General features: G+C 49.7%; 2 protein-coding genes across 3 annotated transcripts in view; both read left to right on the forward strand.

Moving 5' to 3' along the window:
• LOC134968757 (polycystin-1-like protein 2) overlaps positions 1-21567 on the forward strand; it is a 41856-nt gene that overhangs the window by 18797 nt on the left and 1492 nt on the right. The window contains exon 10 of the mRNA XM_063944249.1: positions 17076-17201. Coding sequence (XP_063800319.1) covers positions 17076-17201 — 126 coding nt within the window. The remainder of the gene's footprint in view (positions 1-17075; positions 17202-21567) is intronic.
• Positions 4152-21567, forward strand: part of LOC134969490 (polycystin-1-like protein 3) — a 258914-nt gene continuing 241498 nt past the window's right edge. For both annotated transcript variants that reach the window (XM_063945475.1, XM_063945476.1), the window contains exons 1-2: positions 4152-4381; positions 17076-17201. The gene's annotated coding sequence lies outside the window, so the exon portion shown is untranslated. The remainder of the gene's footprint in view (positions 4382-17075; positions 17202-21567) is intronic.

The following is a 21567-nucleotide window of genomic DNA, read 5'->3' on the forward strand; positions in this document are numbered from 1 at the left end:
TGTTATCATGATGTAATTACATCTAACCCTTTATATACAGTAAAATCCATTTGAAGAACACATAATAGTGTTTGTGTGTGTTTAGATAAAGCCAGAACAGTAGAGTATTGTGCATCTCTGAAACGTACACCTGTCATTGCCCCATCCTTTTCCTTCTCATCAGCTGCCTTTTTTTTTTTTTTTTCTGGAGGGGACGGGGGGGGGGGGGGGGGGAATATATACCTCTGTCATCCACCTGCCATTCCTGCTGATAATAGCGTAGCAGTAAGAGGGAGATAATACACCTGCCCATACACAGAGGGTACTATGCTGATTCTTATTAGTAGTTTGTTCTTGCTACTGGCTGCGAGTGACCCAAGCTATGCCCAGTGCCCAGAATGGCAGAGCTATGTCGGAGGGTACTGTGTTCAGATAGTTGAAGAAGAGATGCCTTACACTGACGCTCAGTCATTGTGCTACAAGGAGGGTGGGAGGCTGGTCCTGATTCAAAATTTGGAGATACTGAAAGAGTTAATTCTTTTGATGGACGATGGCGATACTTACTGGGTGGATATCGCGCCATCGATGATAGAGGAAAACCAAGGTAAGTGCCTATAATGTTAGTGTGCCATGCCAGGGAAATTGCAGAACGAGCCATACATCGTGAGCGTGTGAGATCTATGGAACGCTGTCAATGCATCATAGTTTGTTTTCAAGCTGAGCCCCTCTCTAATCCCAGTACCATTATTCCTTGCAAATAAGAGGGAGGAGGTAGATTTAAGAGGCATTCTAGTAGTTCCAAAAAAAGTTCCTTGCCCCAGTTATTGTAAGGAGAAGAATGCAACAACCACTATGGCAGTTATCAATGTAAAAGCCTCACTCAGGTGGTCATTTCGTCCCGTTTGCACGCAGTGGTTCTTCGCTGTGGTGTGAATGGGTCGGGACTGTGGCTGCGCGGTGTCCGCAATGCACATGCGTGTCATTGCCTGGCGACGGTCGTCGCCGGGCAGTAACGCCGCCAGCACTGAAAGTGATTGCAGCGGCGATTGTAAGAAGATTAACGGCGGGGAGGCGCCGTTTTCCGGGAGATCAGAACGCAGGTGTGTCCAGGCATTTGGAGGGCAGATGTCTGACGTCAATCCCGGGACCTTCGTCGCTGGATCCATCGCACAGGGTAAGTAGGTCAGACCCTGGTCTTGTTTTGCAGGAAACTTTTTTAGCATAGCAGGGCTGCACAAGCGATCGCAGCCCTGCTATGCTAAAATACACTGCCCCATAGGCGGCGTCTAGTTGATCGCACAAGCAGCAAAAAGTTGCTACGTACGATCAACTCGGAATGACCCCCCCAGTCAGGCCAGCACCTGGATGTGATTAGGAACTGCACTTACTCAGAGTCAGAGTACCCATTAGGCAGTGACGTGCGGTGAGGTGAGGCAAAGCCTTTCCTGTCATACTAACGATTGTACCAGAGTTTTGATTGTATAAAGTATATGAAAAATACAAAGAATTTGTTTGAAGCATCTTCTTTGCATTATTCTAATAATTTTTATAGCCAAAATTCTGGAGTAAAAAGTCTATGGCAGGTGAGGCAGTGCCCCCCCCCCCCCCCTCCCCCCTGTGTATCTTTTCCGCACATCTCTGATCAAAACTCACCAAATCTCCAGGAGTTTATACTGCTGCTCCTGTGTATAATGCCCACATGCACCCTTTGGCTCATATATTGTTTGTAAATCTGGCTCTGGTGCTAGCCAGTGCCTCCTGAGACATTTACAGATGGGTCCACCTTTATCTTGACTTCTTTGCTGCGCCTAGGCACAACATGGTTTATTAAAATAAACCCTTCATCTATTGTTCTCAGCTGCAATACAATACAGATAACAATACATGAGGGGATTAAGTCATTACAGCAGGGGATTGTGGGCCAGATGCATCATCGCTTGGAAAGTGATAAAATGGAGAGTGAAAAAGTGCCAGCCAATCAGCTCCTAACTGACATTTTTCAAACACAGCCTATGACATGGCATTTAGGACCTGATTGGCTGTTCATTTTTCACTCTCCATTTTATCACTTTCCAATCGATGATACATCTAGCCCTAAGTCTGACTGACCTGGCTCAGTTAATCCTATTAAAGGCCAAGATAACTGTGGACCCATCTGTAGCTCACTGCACGTCCCTTACTCCTAATGAAAAGTACCAGAGCTAGAGCAATTACAAGGTTTTGTGCATTATGGCGCGCAAAAGATGTTGCAGGAAGTAGACTGCGCAGTTACACAAAATAGTACGCTGACAAGGTTTTATTAATTGCGTACCGCATAGTGCACATGTGTATGCAAAATATATTATATATACAATGGGAAAGATAACACAATGTTGCACTGTGGGCGATTTGGATGCTGTTAGTATCGCTGCCATGTCCTTGCACGCTAATGCAGCTGGAGGTGTCTGGTGTACATAGACTGCATGCATGTGTGATCATCTGATGTGTCCCAGGACGCAGCTTCCGGTCCATCAGCTAGCTGCATAACTTTCAGGTTACTCAGACTGGTCACCGCAGCTCCCTAGACCAAGGAACGCTGGCTGGCACCACCCCAAACCCAAATGGCCTCAGCTGAATTTGGGGCACGGTGAGCCTGATCTCATTCTGCACATGTGCAGATCGCCCAGCGGATTAGTACATAAACCATCTGGTTTACGTACTAATCAGAATCACGCCCTGTGTTTGCCACAACTGGGAATGAAAAAAGTATGTGAGTACTGTAGGGATGTACGGTGAGGTAAATGGCTCAGGAGGCACTGGCTAGCACCAGAGCCAGATTTACACCAGACTTGCCTACTCTCCCGGATTCTGCGGGAGACACCCGATTTCTCGGGTAGTACCCCGCAGCCCCGGAAGAGTGGGCACCCCTCCCGCACTCTGCCCACTTACTAGGAAAGTGGGCAGAATGGGGAGCTAAACAGCGCTGAATCGAGGACCCGGTGGAGGGGGCGGGGCTTAATGATGCGATCATATGCTAATTGCGTAATTGAAGCTCCGCCCATATGCAAATACCGCCCAACCGCGGTATTTGCTTGTGCCGTGGGCGGGGCCTGATGACATCATTGACCCGGCCCCACCTCCATCACCGCCCACCTGCTTCTCCTCTCCGAGTATCTCTCGGAGAGGAGAGAAGAAAAGTAGGTAAGTATGATTTACACACAATATATGAGCCAAAGGGTACATCTGGGCATTATACACATGTGCAGCAGTATAAACTCCTGGAAATCTGGTGAGTGTTGATCAGAGATGTGCGGAAAAGATAGACGGGGGGGGGGGGGGCACTCCAGAGTTTTGCCTATAAAAATGATTAGAATAATACAAAGAAGATATTTCAAGCATTCTTTGTATTTTACATATACTTTATACAGTAAGAACTCTGGCACAAACGGTAGTATGATAGGAAAGGCTCTGCCTCACCTGCCTCACCCCACCGCACGTCACTAGTGAGTAGGGAGCACTTTGTGTGTGACCATAGCTCCATAGTTGCAAACACAAAGGAGTCTTTATTGTTTGTCTTCCTATTATTCTTTATCGCTGCATATCAGGGCAATAAGGAATTATACATTTGGTTGATGTATCAAGCCTTCTAAAAAGTGTAGTGGAGATGTTGCCCGTCAGCTTCTAGTTGGCATTTATCAAGCACATTCTATAAAATGATAGGTACATCTAAGCTGATTGGTTGCTATTGACAACTTCTCCAATTTCTAATTCTTTAGAAGGTTTGATTCATCTCCCCCTGTCTTTGGGCAGTGTATGATAGTCTACGTCCCTGGGATAGATGCTCTGATAAGTAACTGTTCTGTTGAATGCTAAATGCTATAATTTTGCTGCAATGGTGAAAGATTACATGCTGCATTCTGTGCTGGCTGATCTTCTCGGCAGGTGTGGCCCTAGGTCATGCATGCACAGTGGAAGAGCCAGGGTGATCAGTAGAAATCTTTGTGTGGCACCCCACTAGTGAGCCCCTATTGGAGCCAACACTATCCACAGGACCCTGCAGCAAACTGTCCTAAAATTGCGGGGGTCACCCTCCTCTCCCTAGCTGCAGGGTGACAGCAGCAGCGACAGCCATCTGACAGGCACTAGGACCCAGGAGTGGATGACCACAGCCAGGCAGAATGAGAAGCCTGGGCCACTGAGGAATGGGATTTGCTAGTGCTGGGCAGGAAGAGCTGAAGGGGAGGAATTTTTCACAGACAGTTCCCTGAGGTGATCTGAGGAGAGGGCAGGGAGGAACGCTGCTGGTCTGCCTTGCTGATAGACAGAAGTTCCCTGAGGTGATGCTGAGACAGCCGCTGCATATATCTGCTGAGAGACAGAGGGAGACATCATTGCATTCAGCCCCATTACCCAGCACCCAGTGGTTAGTGACTGAGATACATGTTTAGGGTTCCGGTATGAATGGTCGACCATGTTATGGTCGACAGTCCTTAGGTCGACCACTATTGGTCGACATTGACATGGTCGACATGGACACGTGGTCGACACGTGAAAATGGTCGACACATGAAAGGTCGACACATGAAAAGGTCGACATGGTTTTTTTTACTTTTTTTGCTGTCGTTTTTTGCGTAAAGTGACTGGGAACCCCAATTAGTTCACCGCGTCCCCTCGCATGGCTCGCTTCGCTCGCCATGCTTCGGGCATGGTGCCTTTGCTCCGCTACCGCTTTGCTCGGCACAGATTACCGTTCCAATCGTAGTCCACGTGGATCGTAAAGTATGGAAAAGTTCCCCAAAAGAAAAAAAGTTAAATAACTCATGTCGACCTTTTCATGTGTCGACCATTTTCATGTGTCGACCATGTGTCCATGTCGACCATAACATGGTCGACCATGTGAACGGATACCCCTGTTTAGACAGGGTGCTTCACGGAGACTCATTCCAGCCAGCATCAGTAATCAGACTGGCTCACAGGGAGTCTTGCTGGTATCTGTTGTTCCACAAGCCTCAGGATTGTCATTAGCTGTTCTTCTGCTAGACACTGCGAACAGTTACTTATATATCCCTCACCGGAGAATTGCAATACTTGTCCTTTCACTGCTTGAATACTTTCTCTTGCATGAATACTAAGGTCCTGCATATCTTACATCATACCTCCCAACTGTCCCGATTTTCGCGGGACAGTCCCATTTTTTGGGGTCTGTCCCGCTGTCCCTCCCGCGGGAACAGTTGGGAGGTTCCTGATCACTTGCTGCTCAGCTCAGTTAAGAGAAGAGCAGCTGAGAATAGACGCTGTGTACATGCGCACAACGTCTATTCCAGTGAGGGAGACGGACTGGGGGCATGGCCAGCGGCTCACAGAGTGCTGGCCGTGCCCCCACTTTGACAAAATTTGGAGGCGTGGCTCGCGAACGCATCACCCGCGCGAAGCCACGCCCCTTTCCATTAGGCCACACCCCTTCTAAGCACCCTCTTTCCAGCACAAGAATGTTGGGAGGTATGCTTACATGCTATCTTTTGCTGCAGAGCTGAACTCTGTGCACACAGCTTATTTGCTACTAACTGTGCTTCACACCCCCTGCACAGCTTATGGGCCCTACACACTGCGCGATCCGTCGCCAAGCTGCCTGACGGCGGATACGGCCGACGTGGGGGGTGAGGCGCAGTGACGGGGGAGTGAAGTTTCTTCACTCCCCCCGTCACCCAGCTTCATAGCAGTGCAGGCAAATATGGACGAGATTGTCCATATTGGCCTGCATGCACAAGCGACGGGGCACGAGGAGGGGCCGCGCATCGTTCATCGCTGGTGCCTCCACACCGATAGATATGAACGGTATCTCGTTCATTAATGAACAAGATCGTTCATATCTTTCAGTATTATCGCCCAGTGTGTAGGGCTCATTAGCCGGATCCATTAAAGGAACAGTTGACTTAATAATATATGTGAGAAACAATGTAGGAACAATGGGGCAGATGTATTAATCTGGAGAAGGCATAAGGAAGTGATAAACCAGTGATATGTGCAAGGTGATAAACGAACCAGCCAATCAGCTCCAATATGTAAATTAACAGTTAGGAGCTGATTGGCTGGTGCATTTATCACCTTGCACATATCAATGATTTATCACTTCCTTATGCCTTCTCCCTTTGGGGCAGATGTATTAACCTGGAGAAGGCATAAGGAAGTGATAAACCAGTGATATGTGCAAGGTGATAACGCACCAGCCAATCAGCTCCTAACTGTTATTTTTCATATGTGAATTGGATATGGTCAGCGCACTAAGATGTGAGGATGTGTGTGAAGATTTGAAGGCTGAGAGGAGGGGGGGAGGAATATTGATTTAGTCAATGACTGTGTGTGAAATGATTAAAGAAATGAGGACTATGTTTGTACTGATTTGAGATCTGATATTTATTTGTGGGTAAAAAAGACTCTATCAGGTGTGTTATGCAGACCACCCTTTGTACAGTATACCCTCCTAAACGGTATACCCTGATCTGGATTGACCCCTGATGGGTGAATGTCAGGTGTTCCTGTTAGGGCACCTTTATCATAGGTGGATATGACCTATGTATTTAGTATGAGTATAATAGTTTATCAGTGTTCGTGGGGTATGAGACTGTTGCGGCGTCCCGCTAGTCTGACCCTTGTATTGCTGATGTCTATGTGCACCACTATGAGGAAAACAGGTTACGGGCTTGGTTCTTTTACTTACCGCCGGGGGTGCGTTCAGCGTGCCTGTGCCGGCTCAGCTTCCGTCCCTGTATCCTCCAGTGCTGTTGTCTACCAGTCCGTGGTGTCTCGAACACCGTGCGGTGCAGCAGCCGCTGCACTCGCCTGCTTAGGGTCCTGTTGGTCACTTCCTGGTAGCCACGTCACGTGATGCGTAACGTGGTGCGGGATTTCTCGGGCAGTCCTCGTTCTCCAGCCGGGGGAGAGAGCTGTAAAGTGTGGTAAATAATTGTGTTGCAGTGTCCACCAGTGTCCAACGCATTTCAGCAATAATGCCTTTGTCAAAGCAGGCGAGTGCAGCGGCTGCTGCACCGCACGGTGTTCGAGACACCACGGACTGGTAGACAACAGCACTGGAGGATACAGGAACGGAAGCTGAGCCGGCACAGGCGCGCTGAACGCACCCCCGGCAGTAAGTAAAAGAACCAAGCCCGTAACCTGTTTTCCCCATAGTGGTGCACATAGACATCAGCAATACAAGGGTCAGACTAGCGGGACGCCGCAACAGTCTCATACCCCACGAACACTGATAAACTATTATACTCATACTAAATACATAGGTCATATCCACCTATGGTAAAGGTGCCCTAACAGGAACACCTGACATTCACCCATCAGGGGTCAATCCAGATCAGGGTATACCGTTTAGGAGGGTATACTGTACAAAGGGTGGTCTGCATAACACACCTGATAGAGTCTTTTTTACCCACAAATAAATATCAGATCTCAAATCAGTACAAACATAGTCCTCATTTCTTTAATCATTTCACACACAGTCATTGACTAAATCAATATTCCTCCCCCCCTCCTCTCAGCCTTCAAATCTTCACACACATCCTCACATCTTAGTGCGCTGACCATATCCAATTCATAATTCAGTAGGAGGTTGGACACCTCCAGGTCTAGCAGCACCAATTCCCTACATTTCCCTCCCCCACCAGTGAGCGCAGTCTCCCATTTTTTCTTTTGATATCACAATTTTCATATGTGAGCTGATTGGCTGGTGCGTTATCACCTTGCACATATCACTGGTTTATCACTTCCTTATGTCTTCTCCAGGTTAATACATCTGCCCCAAAGGGAGAAGGCATAAGGAAGCGATAAACCAGTAATAAGTGCAAGGTGATAAATGCACCAGACAATCAGCTCCTAACTGTTAATTTTCATATGTGAGCTGATTGGCTGGTGCGTTATCACCTTGCACATATCACTGGTTTATCACTTCCTTATGCCTTCTCCAGGTTAATACATCTGCCCCAAAGGGAGAAGGCATAAGGAAGCGATAACCAGTGATAAGTGCAAGGTGATAAATGCACCAGACAATCAGCTCCTAACTGTTAATTTTCATATGTGAGCTGATTGGCTGGTGCGTTATCACCTTGCACATATCACTGGTTTATCACTTCCTTATGCCTTCTCCAGGTTAATACATCTGCCCCTTTGTGAGGTTGTTCTACTAACCTTTGAACCTTTGGTGGACATGGCATGTACTCTAATGTAAAGGGCTCACACAGGTACTGAGTAAAGTGACCCTTAAGCGACCACCTGGCGGTCAGTTTATATATTGCAAGTAGTTTTCAGGAACTATTAACCATACCTGAAAAAATAAGAATTTACTTACCGATAATTCTATTTCTCGGAGTCCGTAGTGGATGCTGGGGTTCCTGAAAGGACCATGGGGAATAGCGGCTCCGCAGGAGACAGGGCACAAAAAAGTAAAGCTTTAGGATCAGGTGGTGTGCACTGGCTCCTCCCCCTATGACCCTCCTCCAAGCCAGTTAGGTACTGTGCCCGGACGAGCGTACACAATAAGGGAGGAATTTTGAATCCCGGGTAAGACTCATACCAGCCACACCAATCACACCGTACAACTTGTGATCTAAACCCAGTTAACAGTATGATAACAGCGGAGCCTCTGAAAAGATGGCTCACAACAATAATAACCCGATTTTTGTAACTATGTACAAGTATTGCAGATAATCCGCACTTGGGATGGGCGCCCAGCATCCACTACGGACTCCGAGAAATAGAATTATCGGTAAGTAAATTCTTATTTTCTCTATCGTCCTAGTGGATGCTGGGGTTCCTGAAAGGACCATGGGGATTATACCAAAGCTCCCAAACGGGCGGGAGAGTGCGGATGACTCTGCAGCACCGAATGAGAGAACTCCAGGTCCTCTTTTGCCAGGATATCAAATTTGTAGAAATTTACAAACGTGTTCTCCCCTGACCACGTAGCTGCTCGGCAGAGTTGTAATGCCGAGACCTCTCGGGCAGCCGCCCAAGATGAGCCCACCTTCCTTGTGGAATGGGCCTTAACCGATTTAGACTGTGGCAGGCCTGCCTCAGAATGTGCAAGTTGAATTGTGTTACAAATCCAACGAGCAATCGACTGCTTAGAAGCAGGCGCACCCAACTTGTTGGGTGCATACAGTATAAACAGCGAGTCAGATTTTCTGACTCCAGCTGTCCTGGAACATATTTTCAGGGCCCTGACAACTTCTAGCAACTTGGAGTCCTCCAAGTCCCTAGTAGGTGCAAGGCACCACAATAAGCTGGTTCAGGTGAAACACTGACACCACCTTAGGGAGAGAACTGGGGACGAGTCCGCAGCTCTGCCCTGTCCGAATGGACAAACAGATATGGGCTTTTTTGAGAAAAAAACACCAATTTGACACTCGCCTGGTCCAGGCCAGGGCCAAGAGCATGGTCACTTTTTATGTGAGATGCTTCAAATCCACATATTTGACTGGTTTTAAACCAATGTGATTTGAGGAATCCCAGAACTACGTTGAGATCCCACAGTGCCACTGGAGGCACAAAAAAGGGTTTTGTATATGCAATACTCCCTTGACAAACTTCTGGACTTCAGGAACTGAAGCCAATTCTTTCTGGAAGAAAATTTACAGGGCCGAATTTGAACCTTAATGGACCCCAATTTGAGGCCCATAGACACTCCTGTTTGCAGGAAATGCAGGAAACGACCGAGTTGAAATTTCTTTGTGGGGCCTTCCTGGCCTCACACCACGCAACATATTTTCGCCACACGTGGTGATAATGTTGTGCGGTCACCTCCTTTCTGGCTTTGACCAGGGTAGGAATGACCTCTTCCGGAATGCCTTTTTTCCCTTAGGATCCGGCTTTCCATCTCCATGCCGACAAACGCAGCTGCGGTAAGTCTTGGAACAGACATGGTACTTGCTGAAGCAAGTCCCTTCTTAGCGGCAGAGGCCATAAGACCTCTGTAAGCATCTCTTGAAGTTCCGGGTACCAAGTCCTCCTTGGCCAATCCGGAGCCATGAGTATAGTTCTTACTCCTCTACGTCTTATAATTCTCAGCACCTTAGGTATGAGAAGCAGAGGAGGGAACACATACACCGACTGGTACACCCACGGTGTTACCAGAACGTCCACATCTATTGCCTGAGGGTCTCTTGACCTGGCGCAATACCTGTCCCGTTTTTTGTTCAGACGGGACGCCATCATGTCCACCTTTGGTATTTCCCAACGGTTTACAATCATGTGGAAAAAACTTCTCAATGAAGTTTCCACTCTCCCGGGTGGAGGTCGTGCTGAGGAAGTCTGCTTCCCAGTTTCCATTCCCGGGATGAAAAACTGCTGACAGTGTTATCACATGATTTTCCGCCCAGCGAAAAGTCCTTGCAGTTTCTGCCATTGCCCTCCTGCTTCTTGTGTCGCCCTGTCTGTTTACGTGGGCGACTGCCGTGATGTTTTTCCCACTGGATCAATACCGGCTGACCTTGAAGCAGAGGTCTTGCTAAGCTTAGAGCATTATAAATTTACCCTTAGCTCCAGTATATTTATGTGGAGAAAAGTCTCCATACTTGATCACACTCCCTGGAAATTTTTCCCTTGTGTGACTGCTCCCCAGCCTCTCAGGCTGGGCTCCGTGGTTACCAGCATCCAATCCTGAATGCCGAATCTGCGGCCCTCTAGAAGATGAGCACTCTATAACCACCACAGGAGAGACACCCTTGTCCTTGGATATTGGGTTATCCGCTGATGCATCTGAAGATGCGATCCGGACCATTTGTCCAGCAGATCCCACTGAAAAGTTCTTACGTGAAATCTGCCGAATGGAATTGCTTCGTAGGAAGCCACCATTTTTACCAGGACCCTTGTGCAATGATGCACTGTTTTTAGGAGGTTCCTGACTTGCTCGGATAACTCCCTGGCTTTCTCTTCCGGGAGAAACACCTTTTTCTGGACTGTGTCCAGAATCATCCCTAGGCACAGCAGACGTGTCGTCGGGATCAGCTGCGATTTTGGAATATTTAGAATCCACCCGTGCTGATTGTAGCAGTATCCGAGATAGTGCTACTCCGACCTCCAACTGTTCCCTGGACTATGCCCCTATCAGGAGATCGTCCAAGTAAGGGATAATTTAGACGCCTTTTCTTCGAAGAAGAATCATCAATTCGGCCATTACCTTGGTAAAGACCCCGGGGTGCCGTGGACAATCCAAACGGCAGCGTCTGAAACTGATAGTGACAGTTCTGCACCACGAACCTGAGGTACCCTTAGTGAGAAGGGCAAATTTGGGACATAGAGGTAAGGATCCCTGATGTCCCGGGACACTATATAGTCCCCTTCTTCCTGGTTCGTTATCACTGCTCTGAGTGACTTCATCTTAATTTGAACCTTTGTAAGTGTTCAAAAAAAATTTTTTAGAATAAGTCTCACCTAGCCTTCTGGCTTCAGTACCACAATATAGTGTGGAATAATACCCCTTTTCTGTAGTAGGAGGGGTAATTTAATTGTCACCTGCTGGGAATACAGCTTGTGAATTTTTTCCCATACTACCTCCTTGTCGGAGGGAGACTTGGTAAAGCAGACTTCAGGAGCCTGCGAAGGGGAAACGTCTCGACATTCCCATCTGTACCCCCGGGATACTACTTGTAGGATCCAGGGGTCCTGTACGGTCTCAGCGCCATGCTGAGAACTTGTCAGACGCGGTGAAACGCTTCTGTTCCTGGGAATAGGCTGCCTGCTGCAGTCTTCTTCCCTTTCCTCTATCCCTGGGCAGATATGATCTTATAGGGACGAGAGGACTGAGGCTGAAAAGACGGTGTCTTTTTCTGCAGAGATGTGACTTAGGGTAAAAAACGGTGGATTTTCCAGCAGTTGCCGTGACCACCAGGTCCGATGGACCGACCCCAAACAAGTCCTCTTCCTTTATACGGCCATACTGTGCCGTTTGGAATCTGCATCACCTGACCACTGTCGTGTCCATAACATCTTCTGGCAGTTATGGACATCGCGTTTATTCATGATGCCAGAGTGCAAATATCCCTCTGTGCATCTCGCATATATAGAAATGCTCTATAGTCAATAAAATACTGTCCCTGTCAAGGGTATCAATATTTTTAGTCAGGGAATCCGACCAAGCCACCCTAGCTCTGCACATCCAGGCTGAGGCGATCGCTGGCCGCAGTATAACACCAGTATGTGTGTATATACTTTTTATTATATTTTCCAGCCTTGTCAGCTGGTCCTTGAGGACGGCCCTATCTATAGACGGTACCGCCACTTGTTTTGATAAGCGTGTGAGCGCCTTATCCACCTTAAGGGGTGTTTCCCAACGCGCCCTAACTTCTGGCGGGAAAGGGTATACCGCCCATAATTTTCTATCGGGGGGAACCCACGCATCATCACACACTTTATTTAATTTATCTGATTCAGGAAAAACTATGGTAGTTTTTTCACATCCCACATAATACCTTCTTTTGTGGTACTTGTAGTATCAGAAATACGTAACACCTCCTTCATTGCCTTTAACGTGTGGCCCTAATAAGGAATACGTTTGTTTATTCACCGTCGACACTGGATTCAGTGTCCCTGTCTGTGTCTGTGTCGACCGACTAAAGTAAACGGGCGTTTTAAAACCCTTGACGGTGTTTTTGAGACGTCTGGACCGTACTAATTGTTTGTCGGCCGTCTCATGTCGTCAACCGACCTTGCAGCGTGTTGACATTATCACGTAATTTCCTAAATAAGCCATCCATTCCGGTGTCGACTCCCTAGAGAGTGACATCACCATTACAGGCAATTGCTCCGCCTCCTCACCAACATCGTCCTCCTACCTGTCGACACACACGTACCGACACACAGCACACACACAGGGAATGCTCTGATAGAGGACAGGACCCACTAGCCCTTTGGAGAGACAGAGGGAGAGTTTGCCAGCACACACCAAAAACGCTATAATTATATAGGGACAACCTTATATAAGTGTTTTCCCTTATAGCATCTTAATATATATATAAGCATATCGCCAAATTAGTGCCCCCCCTCTCTGTTTTAACCCTGTTTCTGTAGTGCAGTGCAGGGGAGAGCCTGGGAGCCTTCCCTCCAGCCTTTCTGTGAGGGAAAATGGCGCTGTGTGCTGAGGAGATAGGCCCCGCCCCTTTTTCGGCGGCCTCGTCTCCCGCTCTTAACGGATTCTGGCAGGGGTTAAATATCTCCATATAGCCTCCGGAGGCTATATGTGAGGTATTTTTAGCCAAAATAGGTATTCATTTGCCTCCCAGCGCCCTGCACCCTCAGTGACTGCCGTGTGAAGTGTGCTGAGAGGAAAATGGCGCACAGCTGCAGTGCTGTGCGCTACCTTTAGAAGACTGAGGAGTCTTCTGCCGCCGATTCTGGACCTCTTCTTACTTCAGCATCTGCAAGGGGGCCGGCGGCAAGGCTCCGGTGACCATCCAGGCTGTACCTGTGATCGTCCCTCTGGAGCTGATGTCCAGTAGCCAAGAAGCCAATCCATCCTGCACGCAGGTGAGTTCACTTCTTCTCCCCTAAGTCCCTCGTTGCAGTGATCCTGTTGCCAGCAGGACTCACTGTAAAATAAAAAACCTAAGCTAAACTTTCCTAAGCAGCTCTTTAGGAGAGCCACCTAGATTGCACCCTTCTCGGCCGGGCACAAAAATCTAACTGGCTTGGAGGAGGGTCATAGGGGGAGGAGCCAGTGCACACCACCTGATCCTAAAGCTTTACTTTTTTGTGCCCTGTCTCCTGCGGAGCCGCTATTCCCCATGGTCCTTTCAGGAACCCCAGCATCCACTAGGACGATAGAGAAATGTGCATTCTTTTAATTTGCGTGACTGAATATTACACAGAATTGCTGTTATCTTATTGCAATGTGATTGTATATGCCTTTTCAGCTGTTACTGCATTTCTTTATTTAACCTAAGTTAAATCCACATGGGTGGCCGGTTATCTTGCCAGTTAAATAAACATTCAGTCACTGTCCTAACATGTGGTGATTATTTGGGTGTTGTTTCCTGGGGGTCTTGATCCTTCTGCCTGAGGCCTGTAATGTGAGGTCCGGAAGAGGTCGACATCGGCGTTTGCAGCTGAACAACCAGGTACGACTAATCGCACCAATGACATTCTAATTACACCTATTACAGCTGCGCACTCTGATAGGTCTCTCTATTGGAAAGAGCCTGCTATTGCCATCTGTAGGTGGCATCAGCTACCAGAGACCAGCTCCAAAAAATCTTGGCTCATTGTATGGGGAAGTGCTGTGCTATGATGCTGACATGAACACAGCAGATATCTGCTGCGTTAGACACTTCATAAATAGTAAAGGTGCATACACACTGGGTGTTTTTGCCCAGCGTGTATGCATAGCGATGATCGCTGACATCGCTGGGCTGAAAAGCAATCAGTGCATACACACTGAGCGCTTCCCCCCCCCTGCCCAGCGATGTCAGCGGGGGTGAGCGGCTTTCCATAGCAGGACGCTATGGAAAGCCGCTCACCCCGCCGTTCATTATACCAATAGATGAACGGCGGCCGCCAGCGATGAAGCGGGAACGCGCATCAGCGCTCACCGCTCATCGTTTGGCAATACACACTGGGCGGCTTTGAGCTGAAAGCAGCTCAACACACCAAAAGTGACCTGCATTCAGCTCAAACTCGCCCAGTGTGTATGGGCCTTAAGTGTTGTAATATGAGGTGTGCCACTACGCTTCCCACCATATTGCTTTAGTTGCCAATACCTTACCAAGATGGCCGCCGATATGTAGTCTGTGCATGCATGGTGCCATCTTGTTACTGTGCTACAGCGCAACGGCTGTGTACCACTCAGCTCCATGTGGGACACTACGAATCCTGCTGCCAAATACCTAAATACATGACCGGCTGGTTCGCTGCATGCTTTGCTCCATCTCCTCGATCAATGGGCCTAATTCAGATCTGTTTGCTCGATAGCATTTTTCGCTGCGCAGTGATCAGGTAACTACTGCGCATGCGTATGCACCGCAATGCGCAGGCGCGTCATACTTGTACAAAGCGGATCGTTGCTGTGCACTGTTTCAAGCGAAGAATCCATTCGCACGGCCGAACGCAAGGTGATTGACAGAAAGAGGGCGTTTGTGGGTGGCAACTGACCGTTTTCTGGGAGTGTTTGGAAAAACGCAGGAGTGTCGAGGCGTTTGCAGGGCGGGTGTCTGACGTCAATTCCGGGCTCAAATAGGCTGAAGTGATCGCAGCGGCTGAGTAAGGTCAGAGCTACTCAGAAACTGCACAAACTGTTTTTGTACAGGGCGTCTGCACAGGCGTTCACACACTTGCAAAGCTAAAATACACTCCCCTGTGGGCGGCGTCTATCTGTTCGCAGCGCTAAAAAAATAGCTAGTGAGCGAACAGATCTGAATTAGGCCCATTATGTGCATTTGTGAGTACAGCTGTACTATGGACCTAATTCAGACCCGATCGCAGCAGCAAATTTGTTATCAAATGGGGAAAACCATGTGCACTGCAGGGTGGGCAGATGTAACATGTGCAGAGAGAGTTAGATTTGGGTGGGTAATTTTGTTTCTGTGCAGGGTAAATAGTGGCTGCTTTATTTTTACAGTGCAATCTAGATTTCAGTTTGAACACGCCCCACCCAAATCTAACTCTCTCTGCACATGTTATATCTGTCCTCCCTGCACTGCACATGGTTTTGCCCATTAGCTAACGAATTTGCTGCTGCGATCAGGTTTGAATTGGGCCCTATGGGGCTCATTCTGACCCGATCGCACACTGCGCTTCGTCGCAGCCGTGTGATCATGTAGGAACTGCGCATGCGCTGTGGCCATATTGCGCAGGCGCGTCATTGACCAGCGATGGGCGGCGACCGCAAGACGATTGACAGGAGGAAGGCGTTCCGGGGCATCAAATGACCATTTTCTGGGAGTGGTGCCGCGAACGCAGGCGTGTCCAGGCGTTTGGAGGGCGGATGTCTGACGTCAATTCCGGTACCATCAACGATGGATTCATCGCACAGGGTAAGTAACTCATACCCTGGTCTTGTTCTGCACAAAACTTTTTTTGCATAGCAGGGCTGCACAAGCGATCGCAGTGCACAGACTATAGGCGGCGTCTAGTTGATTGCATGGGCTGCAAAAAGTTGCAGCGTGCGATCAACTCGGAATGACCCCCTATAGTCTGTGCACTGCAAATAAAACAATGCTGGTTAAGTCTGTCCAGCTGGTGGTGTGCTCCAAATACTTCTTCCGTTGTAGTCTACTATTCACCACTGTGTGTACACCAAAGAATAGTATACACATATGAACAGTAAGGATACTAAGGGGGAGATTCAAATGTTTGAAAAGTCAGTTGGGAGTCTGTTTTTTCATATCTAATAGACAGGAAAACACAGACACACAACCGATCTTTCAAACATTTGAATCTCCCCCTAATTGTGAGAAAAGGATGCAGAAGCTGTTGTTTCCCATGATTTTAGGGGCTTAACGTTAAAGCTTGATAAATAAGCCTGTATGTGCAACAGTAGTAACATATTCCTCAGTAAATGAATTATATGATTCTTTATTTAATATAAGTGATGCTTATATATGTGTAAACTTCTCTACAGAAAATCTGTATAAACACTGAATTCTGTTGCCATCACATCAGTGTTCATTAGTAAAACGTGTGCGTAATACGGAATAATGCACACCTCACTGCAAAATATCAGCAGTGGCAGTACAGTCAGATGGTGTGCTGCCACACAGCACTGAGGTCATGGGTTCGGTTCCCACCAAGCCCCTAACTGTGTGGAGTTTGTATATTCTCTCTGTACTTGTGTGGGTTTCTTCCCACACCCCAAAAATATACTGGTGGGTTAATTGGCTCCCCACAAAAATGAACCCTAGTGTATATGTGTGTGCGCATACATGGGCAGACTAGATCGGCCGAGTGTTTCTTATCTGCCGTCAAATTTCGTGTTTCTATGTTAAGTCATACTTATGCTGTGCTCTGCATAAAAGCACACTGACTGTACAGTCACAAAACTCCTTGGTGACTTCTGATATCCCTATAATTTACAGCACATTATCCCGTATGTTATAACCTTTTTGGCATTCTCCTTCGTAGCAGATCAGCAAGTATACAGGGAGAGAGACGATGATCCACTGTGTCCTAGAATATTCAAAGGTTCTGTGAATTACTGGGAGCGTGCTCGAAGTTGTGATGACCGATTAGGATTCATCTGTTCCTTTGGTAAGTATCCCAATACAGGGACAGTAACGGTTCTCCACATAAATTCCAGCGCTTGGTTAGGTGAGGCCATCCGACAGTGGGAAAGGATGCTTACCAAAAATATGTCTAATCTCCTTTACTGTCCTTTTTTCCTAATCTAATTTTCAAACCTTGGGGTCTGTGTATCAAAAATGCGATCATTTTCATATTTTTTATCGTCAGTTATCAGGTCTTTTTCGCGTTTTTTATCTGTTTGTTTTTTTCGACATATGTATAATTTTTTTTTATAGAAAATGTCATTGCGATAAAAGCCCAAAAATGTGATAATTATCGCTCTACTTTTCGGTCGTTTTATCGCATTATGAAAAAATGAAATGAAGTGCGCATGCTCTATTTCAGAGTGGAGACATGCACAGTGAGTTCCTGGGTGGCGTTCAGCACATAACTGACCTACAGCAGAAAAGAATAGCTAGTTTACTATGGGACACTTATTAGACAACTGAGGGGGGAGGGAACTTTTACAAAGACAATTTGATTGGTTATTCTAATGACTGTTATAAACATGTTACTAAAATGGAATTCCACTAGTTTTTAGTAGTGTATGTTGCTTACTTCCAACGGAACTATTAAGAGTCTCACAAACAAAACATCTCTCTCTCTCTCTCTCTCTCTCTCTCTCATCTCCTATATATTAGCCCTGTGACTCTGTGCCTGCATTTCTAACGCTGGGTGGAGTCACAGCGTTGGGCAGAGTCACAGAGCCCGCCCACCACATGTGTAGCAAGCCTCTGCTCCTCCTTCCCCCCCCCCCCCCCCCCCCGCCATCAGCCACTCTGACTCCCCGGCCGCGGTGCAGAGCGAACATCAACTGCTGCTGCTGCCACATGCATAGACATTAGGAGAGTGGTGCAGGAGAAGGCTTCATAGCCCTCCCTGCCCCGCGTACACAGACCCGCCGCCTCCTCCGCACACATCCAGCTGTCCGCTCTCCTGCTGTGACAGGAGCCGAGTGCTGCAGTGACGTCATCTCCTGCAGCACTCGGCTCCTGTCACACAGAAGAGCCGGCACACACACTCCAGTCTCCGGGGGCTGCCAGCATCTACAGGCAAGCTGGAAACACCCCCGGAGCGAGAGAGAACATACCCGCGAGGCCACACCCCTTTTGCATTAGGCCACGCCCTTTTTCATTCACCGCGCAGCACGAGCAGGGGGGGGAATGTGTGTAATAGTAGCACAGACTGCCTCTGAACACTGTACTGTTACCAGCCTGCAGCAGCCGCCCACAGCCCCAACGGTCAGTCCCTCCGGCCATCCTACCCACTGTATCTATGTCTGGTCACCACTTTGCAAATGTCTCCGCTAATGGTGTCCACCCTCTCCACTACTCCCCCCCCCCCTCTCTTCATCAGCTTCCTCACTGGGGACCCTCCCTACCGCCCCGCATCTCTCTGTCCCCTCCCTACCGCCCCACATCTCTCTATCCCCTCCATACCGCCCCGCGTCTCTCTATCCCCTCCCTACCGCCCGCGTCTCTGCGTCCCCTCCCTACCGCCCCGCGTCTCTGCGTCCCCTCCCTACCGCCCGCATCTCTGTGTCCCCTCCCTACCGCCCCACGTCTCTGTATTCCCTCCTCCCTACGCCTCTGTATCCCCACCCTACCGCCCCGCTTCTCTCTATCCCCTCCCTACCGCATCTCGTCTCTGTATCCCCTCCCTACCGCCCCACGTCTCTCTATCCCCTCCCTACCGCCCCGCGTCTCTCTATCCCCTCCCTACCGCACCACGTCTCTGTATCCCCTCCCTACCGCCCCACGTCTCTCTATCCCCTCCGTACCGCCCCGCATCTCTGTGTCCCCTCCCTACCGCCCCACATCTCTCTATCCCCTCCATACCGCCCCGCGTCTCTCTATCCCCTCCCTACCGCCCCGCGTCTCTGCGTCCCCTCCCTACCGCCCGCATCTCTGTGTCCCCTCCCTACCGCCCCACGTCTCTGTATTCCCTCCTCCCTACGCCTCTGTATCCCTACCCTACCGCCCCGCTTCTCTCTATCCCCTCCCTACCGCACCTCGTCTCTGTATCCCCTCCCTACCGCCCCACGTCTCTCTATCCCCTCCCTACCGCCCCGCGTCTCTCTATCCCCTCCCTACCGCACCACGTCTCTGTATCCCCTCCCTACCGCCCCACGTCTCTCTATCCCCTCCGTACCGCCCCGCATCTCTGTGTCCCCTCCCTACCGCCCCACGTCTCTGTATCCCCTCCTCCTTACGCCTCTGTATCTCCACCCTACTGCTCCGCTTTTCTCTATCCCCTCCCTACCGACCCGCGTCTCTGTATCCCCTCCTCCCTACGCCTCTGTATCCCCACCCTACCGCCCCGCTTCTCTCTATCCCCTCCCTACCGCCCCACATCTCTGTATCCCCTCCCTACCGCCCCACGTCTCTCTATCCCCTCCGTACCACCCCGCGTCTCTCTGTGTCCCCTCCCTACCGCCCCACGTCTCTGTATCCCCTCCTCCCTATGCCTCTGTATCCCCACCCTACCGCCCCGCTTCTCTCTATCCCCTCGCTACCGACCCGCGTCACTGTATCCCCTCCCTACCGCCCTGCCTCTCTGTATCCCCTCCCTACCGCCCTGCCTCTCTGTATCCCCTCGCTACCGCCCTGTGCCGCTGTATCCCCTCCCTACCGCCCTGCGTCTCTCTATCCCCTCCCTACCGCCCTGCGTCTCTGCGTCCCCTCCGTACCGCCCCGCGTCTCTATCCCCTCCCTACCGCCCCGCGTCTCTCTATCCCCTCCCTACCGCCCCGCGTCTCTGTGTCCCCTCCCTACCGCCCCACGTCTCTGTATCCCCTTCTCCCTACGCCTCTGTATCCCCACCCTACTGCCCGCATCTCTCTATCCCCTCCCTACCGACCCGCGTATCTGTATCCCCTCCTCCCTATGCCTCTGTATCCCCACCCTACTGCCCGCGTCTCTCTATCCCCTCCCTACCGCCCTGCCTCTCTGTATCCCCTCCCTACCGCCCTGCCTCTCTGTATCCCCTCCCTACCACCCTGCCTCTCTGTATCCCCTCCCTACCGCCCTGTCTCTCTGTATCCCCTCCCTACCGCCCTGTGCCGCTGTATCCCCTCCCTACCGACCCGTGTCTCTGTATCCCCTCCCTACCGCCGCCCGTGTCTCTGCATCCCCTCCCTACTGCCCCACCTCTCTCTAGCCCCTCCCTACCGCCCGCGTCTCTCTATCCCCTCCCTACCGCCCCGCGTCTCTGCATCCCCTCCCTACCGCCCCGCGTCTCTGTATCCCCTCCCTACCGCCCCGCGTCTCTCTATCCCCTCCCTACCGCCCCGCGTCTCTGTGTCCCCTCCCTACCCCACTGTGTCCCATACAGGGTCCATACCACCGGCTCCTGGATAACTCCCTGACAAACCCTCACCAGGAGGACAGGAGCCATAACCCCCTGCGGTGCCCCCGTAGCTACCGGTATATCGGTGATGCTTCGCTGTGCCGCCTCCTCCCTATCCCTCACACAGCACCTGAGGGGGGCGCGCACATAGCGCATGCAGATGGGACTGGTGCACCTGCGGCCGCGTGGAGACATTGCGTGCGCAACATGTCCGCGTTGCTACACCTGAAGGATGGTACGGTGTAGAGAGAGGACACAGCTGCCCCTGTTCCTCATTGTACCAGCACTCCCCTCTGTGTCTAATGACACCATATACCTCTTCATGCGGGTATGTCTATATCACATACATCCTTATCCGTGTCCTATATATTGTTACACATAACATCACATAGTTATAGGTCCCGCACCCCCCCCCCCCTCACCTGCATCCACCCCCCCTCCACCCGCATCTACATACTCCCTGCCTCATCTGCGTTCCCTCCCCCCCGCACCCGCTACATTCTGTACATCGTGCCCTGCAGGCACTGTTCACGCCGTCGCAAGGGGCTACACCCCCTTCACCATCGGAAGCCCTTTCGTCTTGCAATATTTAACCACTAACAAACCTAGGAATGCAGGTAATACTCCATATAATACAAATATTGAACCCCAGCAATGCGTGCAGGAGTTAAGAGGGCGTAGCCCCTTTCGACGGGGTGAAGAGCGCCCGTAGGGCGCGATGAAGCACCTAGTAATATATATATATATATATATATATATATACTCACACACACATGCAAATATATATATATATATATATATACCTCCCAACATGATCCTCTCCAGGAGGGACACAATGCTCTGCTTCTGGACTTCCCTCTTAATTTAGGATTTCCATCACCTGTGCTGAAACACCTGTCTTATCCATTACCTGTTCGAAACAGGTGTCTGTAATCTTGAATTAAGAGAAAATCCAGAAGCAGAGCATTTTGTCCCTCCTGGAGAG

This window comes from Pseudophryne corroboree, chromosome 11 (assembly GCF_028390025.1).
Source record: "Pseudophryne corroboree isolate aPseCor3 chromosome 11, aPseCor3.hap2, whole genome shotgun sequence".
Lineage (NCBI taxonomy): Eukaryota > Metazoa > Chordata > Amphibia > Anura > Myobatrachidae > Pseudophryne > Pseudophryne corroboree.